Source organism: Herpailurus yagouaroundi, unplaced genomic scaffold, assembly GCF_014898765.1.
Source record: "Herpailurus yagouaroundi ecotype Mexico unplaced genomic scaffold, PumYag 159, whole genome shotgun sequence".
Taxonomy (NCBI): domain Eukaryota; kingdom Metazoa; phylum Chordata; class Mammalia; order Carnivora; family Felidae; genus Herpailurus; species Herpailurus yagouaroundi.
The window spans coordinates 24,476,039-24,489,386 of record NW_024412400.1 but is presented as its reverse complement, the minus strand read 5'-3'; the positions used below and the strand labels follow the sequence as shown (position 1 = coordinate 24,489,386).

At 34.7% G+C, this 13,348-nt stretch overlaps 1 protein-coding gene across 10 annotated transcripts in view; it reads right to left on the bottom strand.

Moving 5' to 3' along the window:
* The window catches only part of TBC1D5 (TBC1 domain family member 5), a 544,621-nt gene that overhangs the window by 207,759 nt on the left and 323,514 nt on the right, over positions 1 to 13,348 (bottom strand). For all 10 annotated transcript variants that reach the window (XM_040480115.1, XM_040480107.1, XM_040480108.1 and 7 more), the window contains 3 exons: positions 7,495 to 7,583; positions 5,903 to 5,953; positions 5,736 to 5,805 (listed from right to left, as the gene is read on the bottom strand). In XM_040480115.1, coding sequence (XP_040336049.1) covers positions 5,736 to 5,805; positions 5,903 to 5,953; positions 7,495 to 7,583 — 210 coding nt within the window. The remainder of the gene's footprint in view (positions 1 to 5,735; positions 5,806 to 5,902; positions 5,954 to 7,494; positions 7,584 to 13,348) is intronic.

Here is a 13,348-nt window from a genome sequence, read left to right as displayed (position 1 = left end):
TTTCAATATGAAATGAGCAAATGTATAAACATCATTCTTGAATGTACTCACCTATGGAAGCTTAAATAAGAACCAAAAACTCATGACAATCATCTCATGACAAATGCTTAACTGTGGAATCATATGCTGATCGTCATACAGATGAATTGTGCACATAATGTAAAGGCCAGGAAATGCCTTCTAAAATATTTTCTACCTGTCTTCCCTTGACCAGTTTCTCTGGTGACATTAAATATTAAATTGTTAAATTAAATATTTTTCAAGATAATTTTCGCCACAGCGGCTGCTAATCTACTTGTCTACAGCCCATCTGTCTAATCAGCCATCATACCTAAGTGGAATACTCTGATGAAAAGGTATTTCTTGTGTCATAAAATTTAAACATGAAAAACAGCAAATGAAAACTGCTTTACTTTGAGCTCTCAAAACTATAAAAAAGTCAGGAAAAAAAGGAAACTAGTATTAGAAAAGAAGATATTTTCTAACTGCCCTTTGATTAATTATAGTTGAGTAGGAAGAGTTTTAAACTCTCCAGACCAAGAGTGTAGCTGAGCTAAAAACAAAAAAACAAAACAAAACAAAAAAACAACAACTACGTAGCTGACTACAACTTTCCTTCCTCCCATTCCAAAGCCCAAGTTAAGAAAGATAAGTCTATACCCTTTCTAATTCTTTCATGGAAACTTCGACTATCCCGAGTCTGATGATTTTCCCTATTATATGTGACCCTTTCTTATGCTGAGCCCTCAATTTCTCTCTCTCTCCAATCTTGGGATTTACAGCATCATTCTCTTGTGACTACCTGCTTACCACTCATCCTCATTCTATTTCTCTAGCTCAAACTTTTGTTTCTGCTTTGCAACTCTGCTTTTTCATACAGATCTGGTCTTAGTTTAATTCTCTACTTGCATGTGATTCCTGACTGATCTCACTCATACACAGTGCTTCAACCAACACCCATTTTTCCAAACACTTCTAAATCTGTATTCATAACTTAGAAGCCTCTTGGGTTCTCTCCCATACATTCGCATGTTGGCAAGGAATCTTAGGTTGCAAAAGGGTCTCTAATTCAGGAGGCCCACAACCGAGTTTATCATCTTCTGCTCAAAAATATGTTCATCCTTTCGCCATACCTACCTCAAACCATCCTCCAATAAGAACACCTGCTTTGCCAATTTTATCTCCTCAGAACAACTTAAGACACTTTTACTATGTCTTCTCTCCTACAGCTTGACTATTATAACCTGATTTGGGGTCCTCACCATTTCTTTCCTCCTAACTGGTCTCACTGCCCCTAATTTGGTCTGCTTTTATTTATTTGTTTTTTTAAATGTTTGTTTATTTCTGAGAAAGAAGAGCGCAAGTGGGGGAGGGGCAGAAAGAGAGAGAGAGAGAGAGAGAGAGAGAGAGAGAGAGAATCCAAAGTAGGCTCTAGGCTCTAAGTTGTCAGTGCAGAGTCTGATGCGGGGTGCAAACCCACAAACCATGAGTTCATGATCTGAGCCAAAGTCGGATGCTTAGCCAACTGAGCCATCCAAGTGCCCTGGTCTGCTTTTAAATCTATCTTCCAAAATGTCTGGTAATCCATCTAAAAAAGATATTGGAGTACGCCAAATTCCCCTTCTGAAAATTTTTTAAATAGCTCTTCAGGAAAAGAAAACAAAAGCAAAAAACAAAAGGCATATTCTTGAGCCAGGTCTATGAGGCCTTTCATTATCTGGCCAACTCTACTCTCACTGTGCTCCCAGAGATCCTGGGGATGCCATTCTTTTACCTGAAATATCCCTTCCCCAGTGTTCCCACAGAGAAGCTCCCCAGTGTATTTAAAGATTTGGCTCAAGTGTCAGGTTCTATTTCATCATCTTCTTTACTACTACATACAGTATCCATTTCTACTTCTCTGCCTCCTAAACTGTGAGATCTCTAAAAGGAACATCATCTTTTCATCACTGGACCAAATTCAGTGGCACAAAAATAAAGAAGGTAAAGCTCTTGCCCTTGAAAGGGCAGGGAAGAAGAAGACTAACAAAAAAAAACTTAGAATTCCACATAGGATCAGTCACTAATCAGGCTGGTACAAAGTACAGAGGAGGAGGGGCATGTGTTAGCAGAAAGAAAAATTTCCTGGAAGAGGTTCCATCTGTCTTTCCAGGATCATTTCAAGTCTTAAAAAGAAATGTAGTCCTTTGTACTTCCTAAAGTGCATTTAGGGATATAAGACCATACCGATTTTTATGGCTCAATTAGTTTGTTAATTCGTATAGACAGGAGAAAAAGATACCTCTATATTGTGGTCATTTATTATAAAAATAACACAACCAAGACACCTTTGTCTCATTTTATATTATTGAGTATTCTCTTCAGATGATAGGGTGCTATAATTCTCAAAAAAATTATAATTCTTGCTAGCATTTTTCCTGATACTAAATTGAAATAATCTGGGGGGGGGGGGGGAGAATTCATGTTAATTGTAAGACACCATTCACATTCAAAAGATAGTGTTTCCCTGAAGCCAACTTTCCTTTAAAAATTAAGAAGTCAGGCATGTGGGTGGCTCAGTAGGTTAAGCCTTCGACTCTTGATTTCATCTCAGGTCATGGTCTTACGGTCATGAGATCGAGCCCAGAGTGGAGCCCTTGGAGAAGGAGATCATGCCCAGCATGGAGCCTGTCCCTCTGCCCTTCCCCCACTCGCTTGTGTGCACACACATGCACGCTTTCTCTTTCTACCAAAAAAAAAAAAAAAAGAACAATTCAACATTTCACTCATTTTAGTCATGTAGCTTTTCTTTAATGAAGAACCTCATGTGGCTGAATACCATACTGTGTCAGGTGGAGGCAATGAGCTCAGGCAGGGTTTCTGTCAGTCACATGAGAAACAGAACACCAGGTCTAGCCATTTTGTAAGGGTCTTAAATAAACATATTCTGTAGAGATACAATCACTGGCTTTGGAGAGAACAGATCCTAAATTAACCTGTTAAAAATGTTTAACTTAATGAAAGCATGTAATCAATTTCCAGGTTGAACAGAATGAGTTGTCACTAAATCGATAGTATATGCAGTCCATTTTTCAAATGCTTAGTAGAGACTCATGAGTAGCCTAAGAACTATAGGTGTATATAAACTGTAGTTTGAAAACATGTCCCCTGTGCTAATACTTACAACAACATTTCTTAAAATCAAGAAACTCACAAGTAATGCTCATGATCACTTAAATGATAAACAGTTTATGTAACAGTGAAATCAAAGGAGAAAATAGTTAGTATTAGATATCCCTTACCTTCAGGATTTAGAATAAAAAATGCCATTTGCATTTCACAGGTCTAATCAAATGGGTCAGCTACAAGTATCAACAAAACCAGCAATCTTTAACCATTTATTAAGTGGTACTCAAAATGCGGTCTACAGGTCAGTGCCAGTTACAGGGATTCAGCGAGATAATTTTACACCATTATATAAACCAACACACTGCTTTCTTCATCAAGAAAGTCTTAAGGAAAGTATGTCTGCTAACCTAGGCAGCATACAGAGCAGAGAAGAACTGAAAGAGAGAGAAGTGTATGAAGCTCAAACTTCTTTTTAAAAAGGTGACAGGGTCAAGACATAGAATAAAAAGGGGAGGACGAAGAACGGATTTATTAGATGTGCTTTCTAGGAATATATTATCGATATATGCAAGTAATTAATATAAATCTTCAGAGGTCACATCTATATGTTCCTTGATAAAATGGATATCCTTTTTTGTGTTGTCTTAGCCATTTCATGAACTTGACTCAGTGATATCAGCATGAATGGGTGAAACTGAAAAGTGGTAATGCTCACATTTTTATCATCCAGTTTTGCAGATACTGTGAAACAGTTATAAAATACAATTGACCCCTGCATGATCAGGATGCTTATATCTAAACGTATTAAAATACTTTTTGTTCAAAATTTTGATTTTTCACATAAGTCTGTGACTTCATCAAATCACCTGACAAGAATAAATACACTGTTCTAAAACACAGTAATTTATCAAATATGCTTACAAGTTTCACCTCTTATAATCCTGACAGAATGTAAAATGTTGACATATTGCTGAAGAAAGACTTTATCACCTAGGCTGAAGGTCGGCAAATTTTCTCTGTACAGGCCAGACAGCAAGTATTTTAGGCTTTAGAGGTTATAGTCTGTGTTGCAACTACTCAACTCTGTAATGAGCAGTTGTAATGAACAAGCGGCCATAGACACTATGGAAACCAACAGGCATGGATGTATCCCAGTAAAACTTTTTTTATGGACATGGAAATTTGAATTCCATATAATTTTCATATGTCACAAAATATTATTCTTCTTTTGATAGTTTTCAACCATTTAATAATGTAAAAGTCATGCTTAACTCCCAAGCTGTATAAAAACAGATGGCAGACCAAATTGGCCTACAGGCAGTAGTCTGCCCTGATCTAGACCAAAGGCATAAAAAGCATTAGTTATCCATTTCAGTTTTTAAAAGATGGAATAAAGTGGCAGAAGAATATATGGTTTCCGACCAGAATGCAAACAATCACGCCAACATAAAGCAAATGAATCATATAGAAAAAAATTTACCAAAAACTCTTAATGACATCCCTTGCCAGCATAATTGGCAATTTTTCCGATATCGTGTAATAACCATGAAAACACCATAATGATCTAAGTTAGCATATATGTTTACTTAAAATGTCAGTTAACTCAGCAATTCTACTCCCAGAAGAATGCCAAGAGCACTGAAAACATGTGTTGACACAAAGTTTATACACAAATGTTCATAGTGACATTATTCTAATAGCCAGAAAGGGAAAGAACCCAAATGTCCATCAACTGATGTATGGATAAACAAAATGTGGTATATTCACATAGTGGAATATTACTCAGCTATGAAAAGGAATGAAGTACTGATGCGTGCTACAACGTAAACCAACACTGACAACTTTACGTTAGTGAAAGGAATCAATCACAAGAGGCCACATATGATATGGTTCCATTTACATGAAATGTCCAGAATAGGCAAGTTCATAGAAAGTGAAAGTACATCAGTGATGCCAGAGACCCTGGGGAGTAGGAGAATGCAGAGTATGCTAATGGGTATGGGATTGCCTTCTATGGTGATGAAAATATTTTCAAATTAGATAGTAAGGGCATTTGCACAATCCTGTGAATATTCTAAACTACTAAATTGTACACTTTAAAAAGGAGAATGTTATGGTATATCAGTTACATCACACAATAAAATTTATAGTTAAAAAGAATAAGAGAGAGTAAGGATAAATGGTATTGATGCTAAATGTATAAATTCAATAGTGATGCATTAGTAAAAATAAGACAACCTATCTGGTACAAAGTTAATCTATGCACTTCAGTAACAACATGTCTGTCTATCAACTCACTAGGACAACAACAGATCAAGTAGATAAATGCACTTCATTTAAAATTTACAATAATTTTTAAAGAAGATCTATTGCATGGATAATACATATACATATAAAATAAATTTTCTATTTATATGCAATTTCTTATACTACCATTGTACATCTGCCAATATTACTAGCAACATGGTTTAGATTCCCAATTCAATCTTATTCTGTAAGTCTTTTCAAATTTTTGGTTTTTTATAGTAGTAATAATGGCTTTGCTTCTCTGATTAGATGCTACTACTTACTGAAATCATTTGTTTCCCCCCCAAATATATTGAAAATATCTGTACTATAATATTTACCTTTTGACCATCATGCTCAAAAGTAGAAAACCAAGGTTCAGCAGTTTCCATAAGTTGTGAGAACATTGCACTAAAAATTAGAAAAATAATATAGTGTTAACGTTAAACCCTTATTAAAGTAGAAATGGGGTAAAAAAAGTAACATAATAGAAAGCTTTTGTACTTACTAGGCATCATGTTCCAGATACTCAGGGTTCAAGAGAGTTTTCATCTCCTCACTTGAAAAAGCAATACAAATAATCAAAATGTATAATGTCTTTAATAGAAGGGGATGCTGCAGAGGTTACCTTATTCTATACTCATAAGCCAACTTTCGTATAATGTGTATATGAAAAAAATCATCCTTTCTAAATAAAAAAAATCAATTCCATTAACAAATGAAATCTTCTCTTTCTAGAAAGATCAAAAACAAACTAGGTACCTTGTCTGTACCACAATGAAATAACTAATTGCTACAAATAAGAAAATACAAAATGTGACAATATATTCCTTGAATGTGTCTGATCTAGAATAAATTGGTTACTTCACAATCTATTTTGTTTTTCTAAAACAAAACAAAACAAAACAAAACAAAACAAATATTTACTTACTGGTCAAATATACCATATGAAAACATTTTTTTCTTTTAACGGCTTCTATTTTTATTATATTTTAATACCCATTAATCAGTGACAGTACCTCTTTCAAATTTTAGTGTTGCTTTTACCTTTCAATGGCTTGAAACTGCTAAAGCAGCATGTCCAAATTATTTAAAAGTAATTTTCAATCATCTATACTTTCCTGTGGAGTATGATGTATGTACACATTTTGAAAAAGATAAAAACTGGCATGAAAATAGGATCACAATACTAACTTCATCCATATCATACTTTAGAATAACTGAATAAAGGGTAATTAAGATACAAGTTGCTCTAGTCAGATCCAATAAACTCAGTAAAATTAGAGAAACTCAAAATGAACTAGAAAATACTAATCTATAATACAGTAAACAAAAGTTAATTTAACAAAGACTCTAATTTATGTGAGCAAAATGGATGGCTATATTTAATTAATAGAAATCATACAGATAAACACATAAGATGTTATGTGTTAATTTTTTCTGTTCTGCATATGGATGGGTCAGCCTATGGAATCCTTCTGACAAAAGTTTATAATCTCACAGCTTCCATTCCCAAGATACTTCCTGGCTACTTCTCTGGGCCATCAGTTAGGGCATTTAAAGTTAGAAAACAAATTCTAACAATTAGCCCAGGTTAAATACAATTACTAAAGTTATTTGCTAGAAAGAATACATTAATGTATCTCAAAAACATGACAAACCATTTTTGTTTATTTATAGACTGGGGTTCTTTGGAGTACTGGTCTCCTATTTGTGACCTGAACTCAGTCAAATCTGGTGAGGAGAAAGGATCTCAGATCAAGTTAAAGCTTGTGAAGCTTGTAGTGAAAGAATGGTTCATTAGAGGATGGTACATACGAATACTGTTAGTCAATAGCACTTTGCCATTACACCAAAATTTCTTCTTCTCGATCCGCTACTTAAATGTCTTCCTGTGGCACAGATCTGTGACTTGCAAATACTATTACAATTACAAATTTGCCCATAGGACTACAACTACTAAGTGGAATTAATAATCAGCCACATGAAACACAACCAAATGTTTACAATTTATAAAAGTACCTTCAACGTAAAAGATTCTGAGGTTAAGATGATTACCGCAAGGCTTAAAAAACAGATGGAGCTCATATAAAAACTTGCCTTGGTTGGGCAGACTCACTGGCATGAAGAAAAGCTTGGTGGTCACAGTGGAGGATAAAGACTATAGGTGCTAAGAGCTCGTGCATGCCCTGAAACGTAAGAGCAAGACAAATGAGAGGGGGAAGATGCTGAGGGTCCACCAGTGGACAGAATAGGCTCAGTGAAATGCTTCTTCGACTGATCCTTACTACCAACATTTCCATATTTTAGAGAAATGCATAAAATGAAAAGCTACAAAATGAGATTTTATTTACTTTTAGAATTTGATTCCAATTCAACCACAGCACAAATTCTTCTTCTTTAAAACATGGAGAACAGTTCTCGTTTAAATGACACAACAAACAATAAATTGGCATGGCAGACAACCTTGCACCTGTCAGTTGCTTCAGGATCTGTACTCATAAATATGAATTTCATTTATGCAAATTATAATCATGAGCTACAGTGTAAAGATCTGCAGTAAGAAGGGCAACTGAGAACTGTAGACCTAAAGAAATTATATCCAGTGTTTTCATTACATAATGGCTCAAAATTAGGATGTCTGTAGATTTAGGAAGAGCTGAAGTCAGCTAGCTGGAAATGCTGGATAATAAAAGAAACAATCTCTAGCAGGTATGACAGCAAACAAAGTTTTCGAAGTATGATTTTCAACATGTTTAATCTGAAAACGACCATAATTTCTTTCCTGTCTACTTCAACTATAAGGTTACTGTTCAATTTATTTAGTGAGTTCACCAATTGTATTTTCTTTTTCCTTATATTGGTGTTACCCATGAATTACACGAATAGGCACAGAAACAAAAAAGCATATTAGTTACTAAGCTATCTCTAAAAATTCATTATTTATCCTTTATTGTGGAAAAGGTAAATAATTTGCCTTTTAAATGAAACATTCCCCCCCCTTAAGCATCAGAAAACATATTTAACAAGTTAAAAGTAGACTATATTCTTTTCTGCCTCTTAAAATGAGTAAACTATCACTTTCCTTTTGCTTAATAATTATGGATGATCTTTTATTTAAAAAAATAAGACAAAACACCACCTTCAAAGGAAATAAAAATAAAATATGGAAGCAAAGAGAAGAGTTTCACTGGCGGAAGCAGAGACTTCCCATGATGGAAGGGCAGTCGCACAACCCTCTGTACATCCTAGAAGCACCAGGCTATTCTTAGAAAGCTAGTGGTCAGCACAAAATAAGATGAAAGTGAACTCTATCAGAGTTCATTCATAAGTTATCACTAGCCTGGAATTAGGGCTTTATGACATTTGTGCAAAATAATCTCTGATACATTGAATAGTTACTTGTGATTAAGACAAATTACCACACACCACTTCAATCTTTTTAATTAACCACGTCCTTAATAAACAAAACTTTAAATGACTATTTGATGATCCCTTAGAAGAGCATGGTAGAGATCCAGAAAAAAATGGAATTAAGTGCTGCTGAGTATGCTTTAAAATCATCATGAGGTGTTTATTCTCCTGGAATAATCTCAAAGTATTCCAAACACCAAGTGCCATAATTTAATCATCAAAGTACAAGCTACTTACTATAGTACTTGTATTTACTGTACCTATAGAAAAGGAAAAAAAAAAAAGAGAAAAAGACAAGAAGGAAGGAAGGAAGGAAGGAAGGAAGGAAGGAAGGAAGGAAGGAAGGAAGAAAGGAAGGAAGGAACCAAAAAAAAGAAATTAAAAACTATGCTAGATATCCTTATGGTAATCTTTTTGCCTATTTCTGATCATTAACTTAGGATAAAGTCCCTAGAAGTAGAATTTCTGGGTAAGTGAGTAAAGACATTTGTTAAAGTCTCTGATATATACACAATTAAGCTGCCCTTCAGAAAGAACTCCCTCACTTTAGGGCATAAAAGTTGCCACTTCATACATCCTAACTTGTAGTGTTTTGTTTTATTTTAATCCTTTAAAACTTCATAGTCAAATGGTTTACCTTATTTAAATGCTAGTGAGACTGACAAAAAATTTTATTGACCATTTTTATTTAATGAATTGCCCATTTTCTCCTAATGAAGTGTTTCCTTTTTCCTGATGATTTGTTATAGTTCTTCACCAACTCAGGATAGGAACCTGTAGTCATTTTTGTTACATATGCTTGTCCACATTCATCATTTGTCTTCTAATCTTGATGGTATCTTATGTCACAGTGAAGCTGTATTCTTTAAAACTGTCAAATCAAGACATCATCCTTCATGGCTTCTTGTTTTGCTTCCATGCCTAAAAAGACCTTCCTTATATAGAGGTTAGGTGAGTATGTAGTGTTCTTTTTCACAGCTAATTCTCTACCCATCCGGTATTTATTTTTGCCCTGAAGAATAAATCGGTATTTTTCTCTGCAAGAGTTCAACTAATTCTTGAATAACCCATCTTCTCCCAAGAGTTTTGAAATGTCATCTTTACCATACACTGAATTGCTAGAGCTTGTTTTTTCTCAGCTTTTACTAGCATTCCATTGGTTTGTTCATTATTGACAAGAACTTTACTATTTTAATGACTTGAGCTGCAAAATATTCTAGTCTGCCCTATTTTCTATTCTTTTTCTCAAAATTATCTTGTCTATTCTAATTAGAAGGTAAGCTGAAGTATCATTTAAATAAAATGCTAAACAAAATACTGCAATTTTTATTGGCATTGCATTAACATTAACTTGAAGAAAATAGGTATTTTAAAGAACAACACATTTTCTAGCCCAAAAGTTGGTAAAACTGCTTAGTTTCTCACTAGGTTTTTGTCGTTGCTGATGGTGGCGGTGATCTTCTGATTGGGTCTTTTCCCTCTCAATGTATTCTCTAATGGCTGGTTTAACAAGAATGAGTTTTTGCCTAAATGCATCTTCCAATCCTCTTTAAATTTTTCTCTTCCTTCTGGTTTCTGTGACACTATACAGAGTCTCCATTTGCCCATGCATCATTCACCTTCCAAATTCATATTTCAAAAACAGGGGTGCCTGGGTGGCCCCGTCGGTTGAGCACTGGGCTCTTGATTTTGGCTCAGGTCATGGTCTCAGAGTCATGAGATCGAGCCCTGAGTCCAGCTCCATGCTGGGTGTGGAGCCTGCTTAAGATTCTCTCTCCCCTTCCTCTGCCCGCCCCCCACTCGTGCTTTCTCTCTCTCTCCCTCTCTCTAAAAATTAACTAATTATTAGCTACCTATGATAATGATGAGAACACAAACGTAAATGAAGTGGGCAAGTTCCTAACCATTATGGAGCTTGCAGTCCAGACAGCAAGACACACAATAATAAAATAAGCACAGAAATGACTATATAATTATAAACTGTGATAAATGATATCTATGTGTAGATACAAAAATCTAGCTCCTGCTACAGGCTCACCACATAGAAGGTATTCACTGGATGGTGACTGGCTGATTAAATATCTACCTCTCCATATAGCAATGTACTGGTAAAAGTTGAACTACAATATTAGAAATGAAAAAAAGGAGAACATTAAACCATATATCAAATCAATAAGGGTGCTCTTTGTATAACGGAAATTAAGAGTTCCCTGAATATCATTAGGACAACCTTTTACAAATTCACTGTTGACTTCTAACTAAACTGGGGGTATTTTCTCAAATAGACTTGAAGAGATTGTTGGTTTTACTCTTAATTCTAGACTAGTAAAACCTGATTAATAATTACAACTGGCAAGTGTATAGGCATCTTTAAAGGAAAAGAGAACTATCTAGAAAGAATGATCATAAATTCAATATGCTCTAATTTGACAAAGCATAATAAAACACAATGTATTGTCTAGTATACTTATTGGTTCCCAAAATGTGTATTTTGCTTTCATCTATACCATCAGCATTTCTGCTTGCTTAAAGTCTTTATCCCTGCTGGATTGTTAGTAGTCACTGCACTCCAAACTCATGCCAGTTGAACATAAAGGTAACGAAGTTTTCTTCATCAACAGCCTGTAGGCTCACAAAATTGAACCTGTTCTTTTATCTGCCTGTGTTCATTTAGCCCACCAAGCAGTCTTTATTAAAGCTGAGGCATCAGGCAGTCAAAGTTCATTAATACCATTTATATAATCTCTGCAGTTTCAATTAACTCAGCAAGACATTCTACTACATGATAACAGTCTCATTAATTCAATAAAATCCCATAACTATTAACAATATGGTCGATGTTAAACGGGGTGTCACCTAGTACAAAATAATAGCTTTAACAGCTTGTGATGAAACTCAAGGTTTTTTTCTTAAATTTGATCTGGCTAAATATTCAGTCCTTCTTTAGCAAAGTATTATTTCTATGTAAAGAATCTATAGGACTTTAAACATGTACAGGGAGTAATTAAATCTTACTAAGTGACTCCCAAGAGTAGGTTAATAATACTTTCTTATTCAGTAATTGATTGATTTTGTCTAAATTATCCAGAATCTGATCTTCCATATTCTTGTTTAGTTTTCCTTACAAATGCAGTGGGCCACATACATCATAAATGCCTGAGTGCAGTTATTATGTTTTGTTCCTTGTCTGTGGAACTTGTTTTCATTATTACAACACTTCCTTAGTTGACTTTTTTCTTCCACTAAAGAAAAGAAAAATGAGAAACAAATGTACAACTTGGGGTGATTTTATTATGACTTGGTTCACTGTCATCAAATCCTTTACTGTGCAGTATTTTCAAATATTGGAAAGAAGAAAGGGCACAATGAAGAGATACACTTGATGACAAAAGCCAACACAATGAGGAGAGAACAGAAAAACAGAAAGAAACCTGGATCATTGATGAGGAGTCTGAACTACTGAACTAATGCTACAGACCATTTTGCCCCTAGACTTCTTGCAAAGTGTGTTAATAACATCCTTAGACTTGAAGTTATTCTGAATGAGGTTTTCAGTTATTTGCTTCCAAAAATCCTACATTGATACTTATTTTCTCGTAGTCTCCTTTTTGGTTGGTTGGTTGGTTGGTTGGTTGGTTGATTGGTTTTTGGTCTTTGAACTTTGTATCCCACATCAGGCTCTATGCTGACAGCATGGAGGTTACTTGGGATTCTCTCTCTCTCTCTCTCTCTCTCTCTCTCTCTCTGTCCCCTTCCCTCTCTCCCACTCGCTTTCTCTCTCTCTAAATAAACACACTAAAAAAAAAAAAAAAAAAAAGAATCCATATGTAACTGGACCTGTTCTTAGTTTATTCCACTGATCTCTGTTGACTCCCACACTGTTGTTATACTGGCTTGATCACAGCATATTTACAGAATAATTGCCATTCTTTGCCAAATGCCTTTACCATTCTCCCCTTCCCCTAAATTCTGTGGCAACTCCAACATATTTAACAATGATAGTAATAGTAATAACCACCCCAACTACAAACAAGAACCCTTAGTGAGCACTATGTGTTTTTAACTCTACAAAATCAATACTGTCATTGCCCTCATCTTACTGCTAACAGAACAAAGATTTAGAAAATTTAAGTAAAATGTCTAGGATTATGTAGCTAGTAAATGGTTGGTTGAACTGAGATTCAAATAACAGATATAAGCCCACACCCAATGCTCTTAACCACTAAACTATATTATTTCCATTAATTACTGTAAAGCTTTTGTGCACTAAATTTAAAATAACTGTGTCCAGTTTTTAAAAAGTTCATCTCTTAGATTATAATTGGAATGCTAATATATTTATATATTAATTTGGGAAGAAGTAATACTCATTTTATTTGATGTGTTCTCATCCACAAACATGCTATCACTTTTCTATTTATTCAACCCCTGCTTTATATCCTTCAATAATATTATAATTTTCTTCATATAGCTTTTATACCTACATTGCTATATTTATTTCAAGACACTTTCAAGTTTTGGTTGCCATTATAAGTGAGAT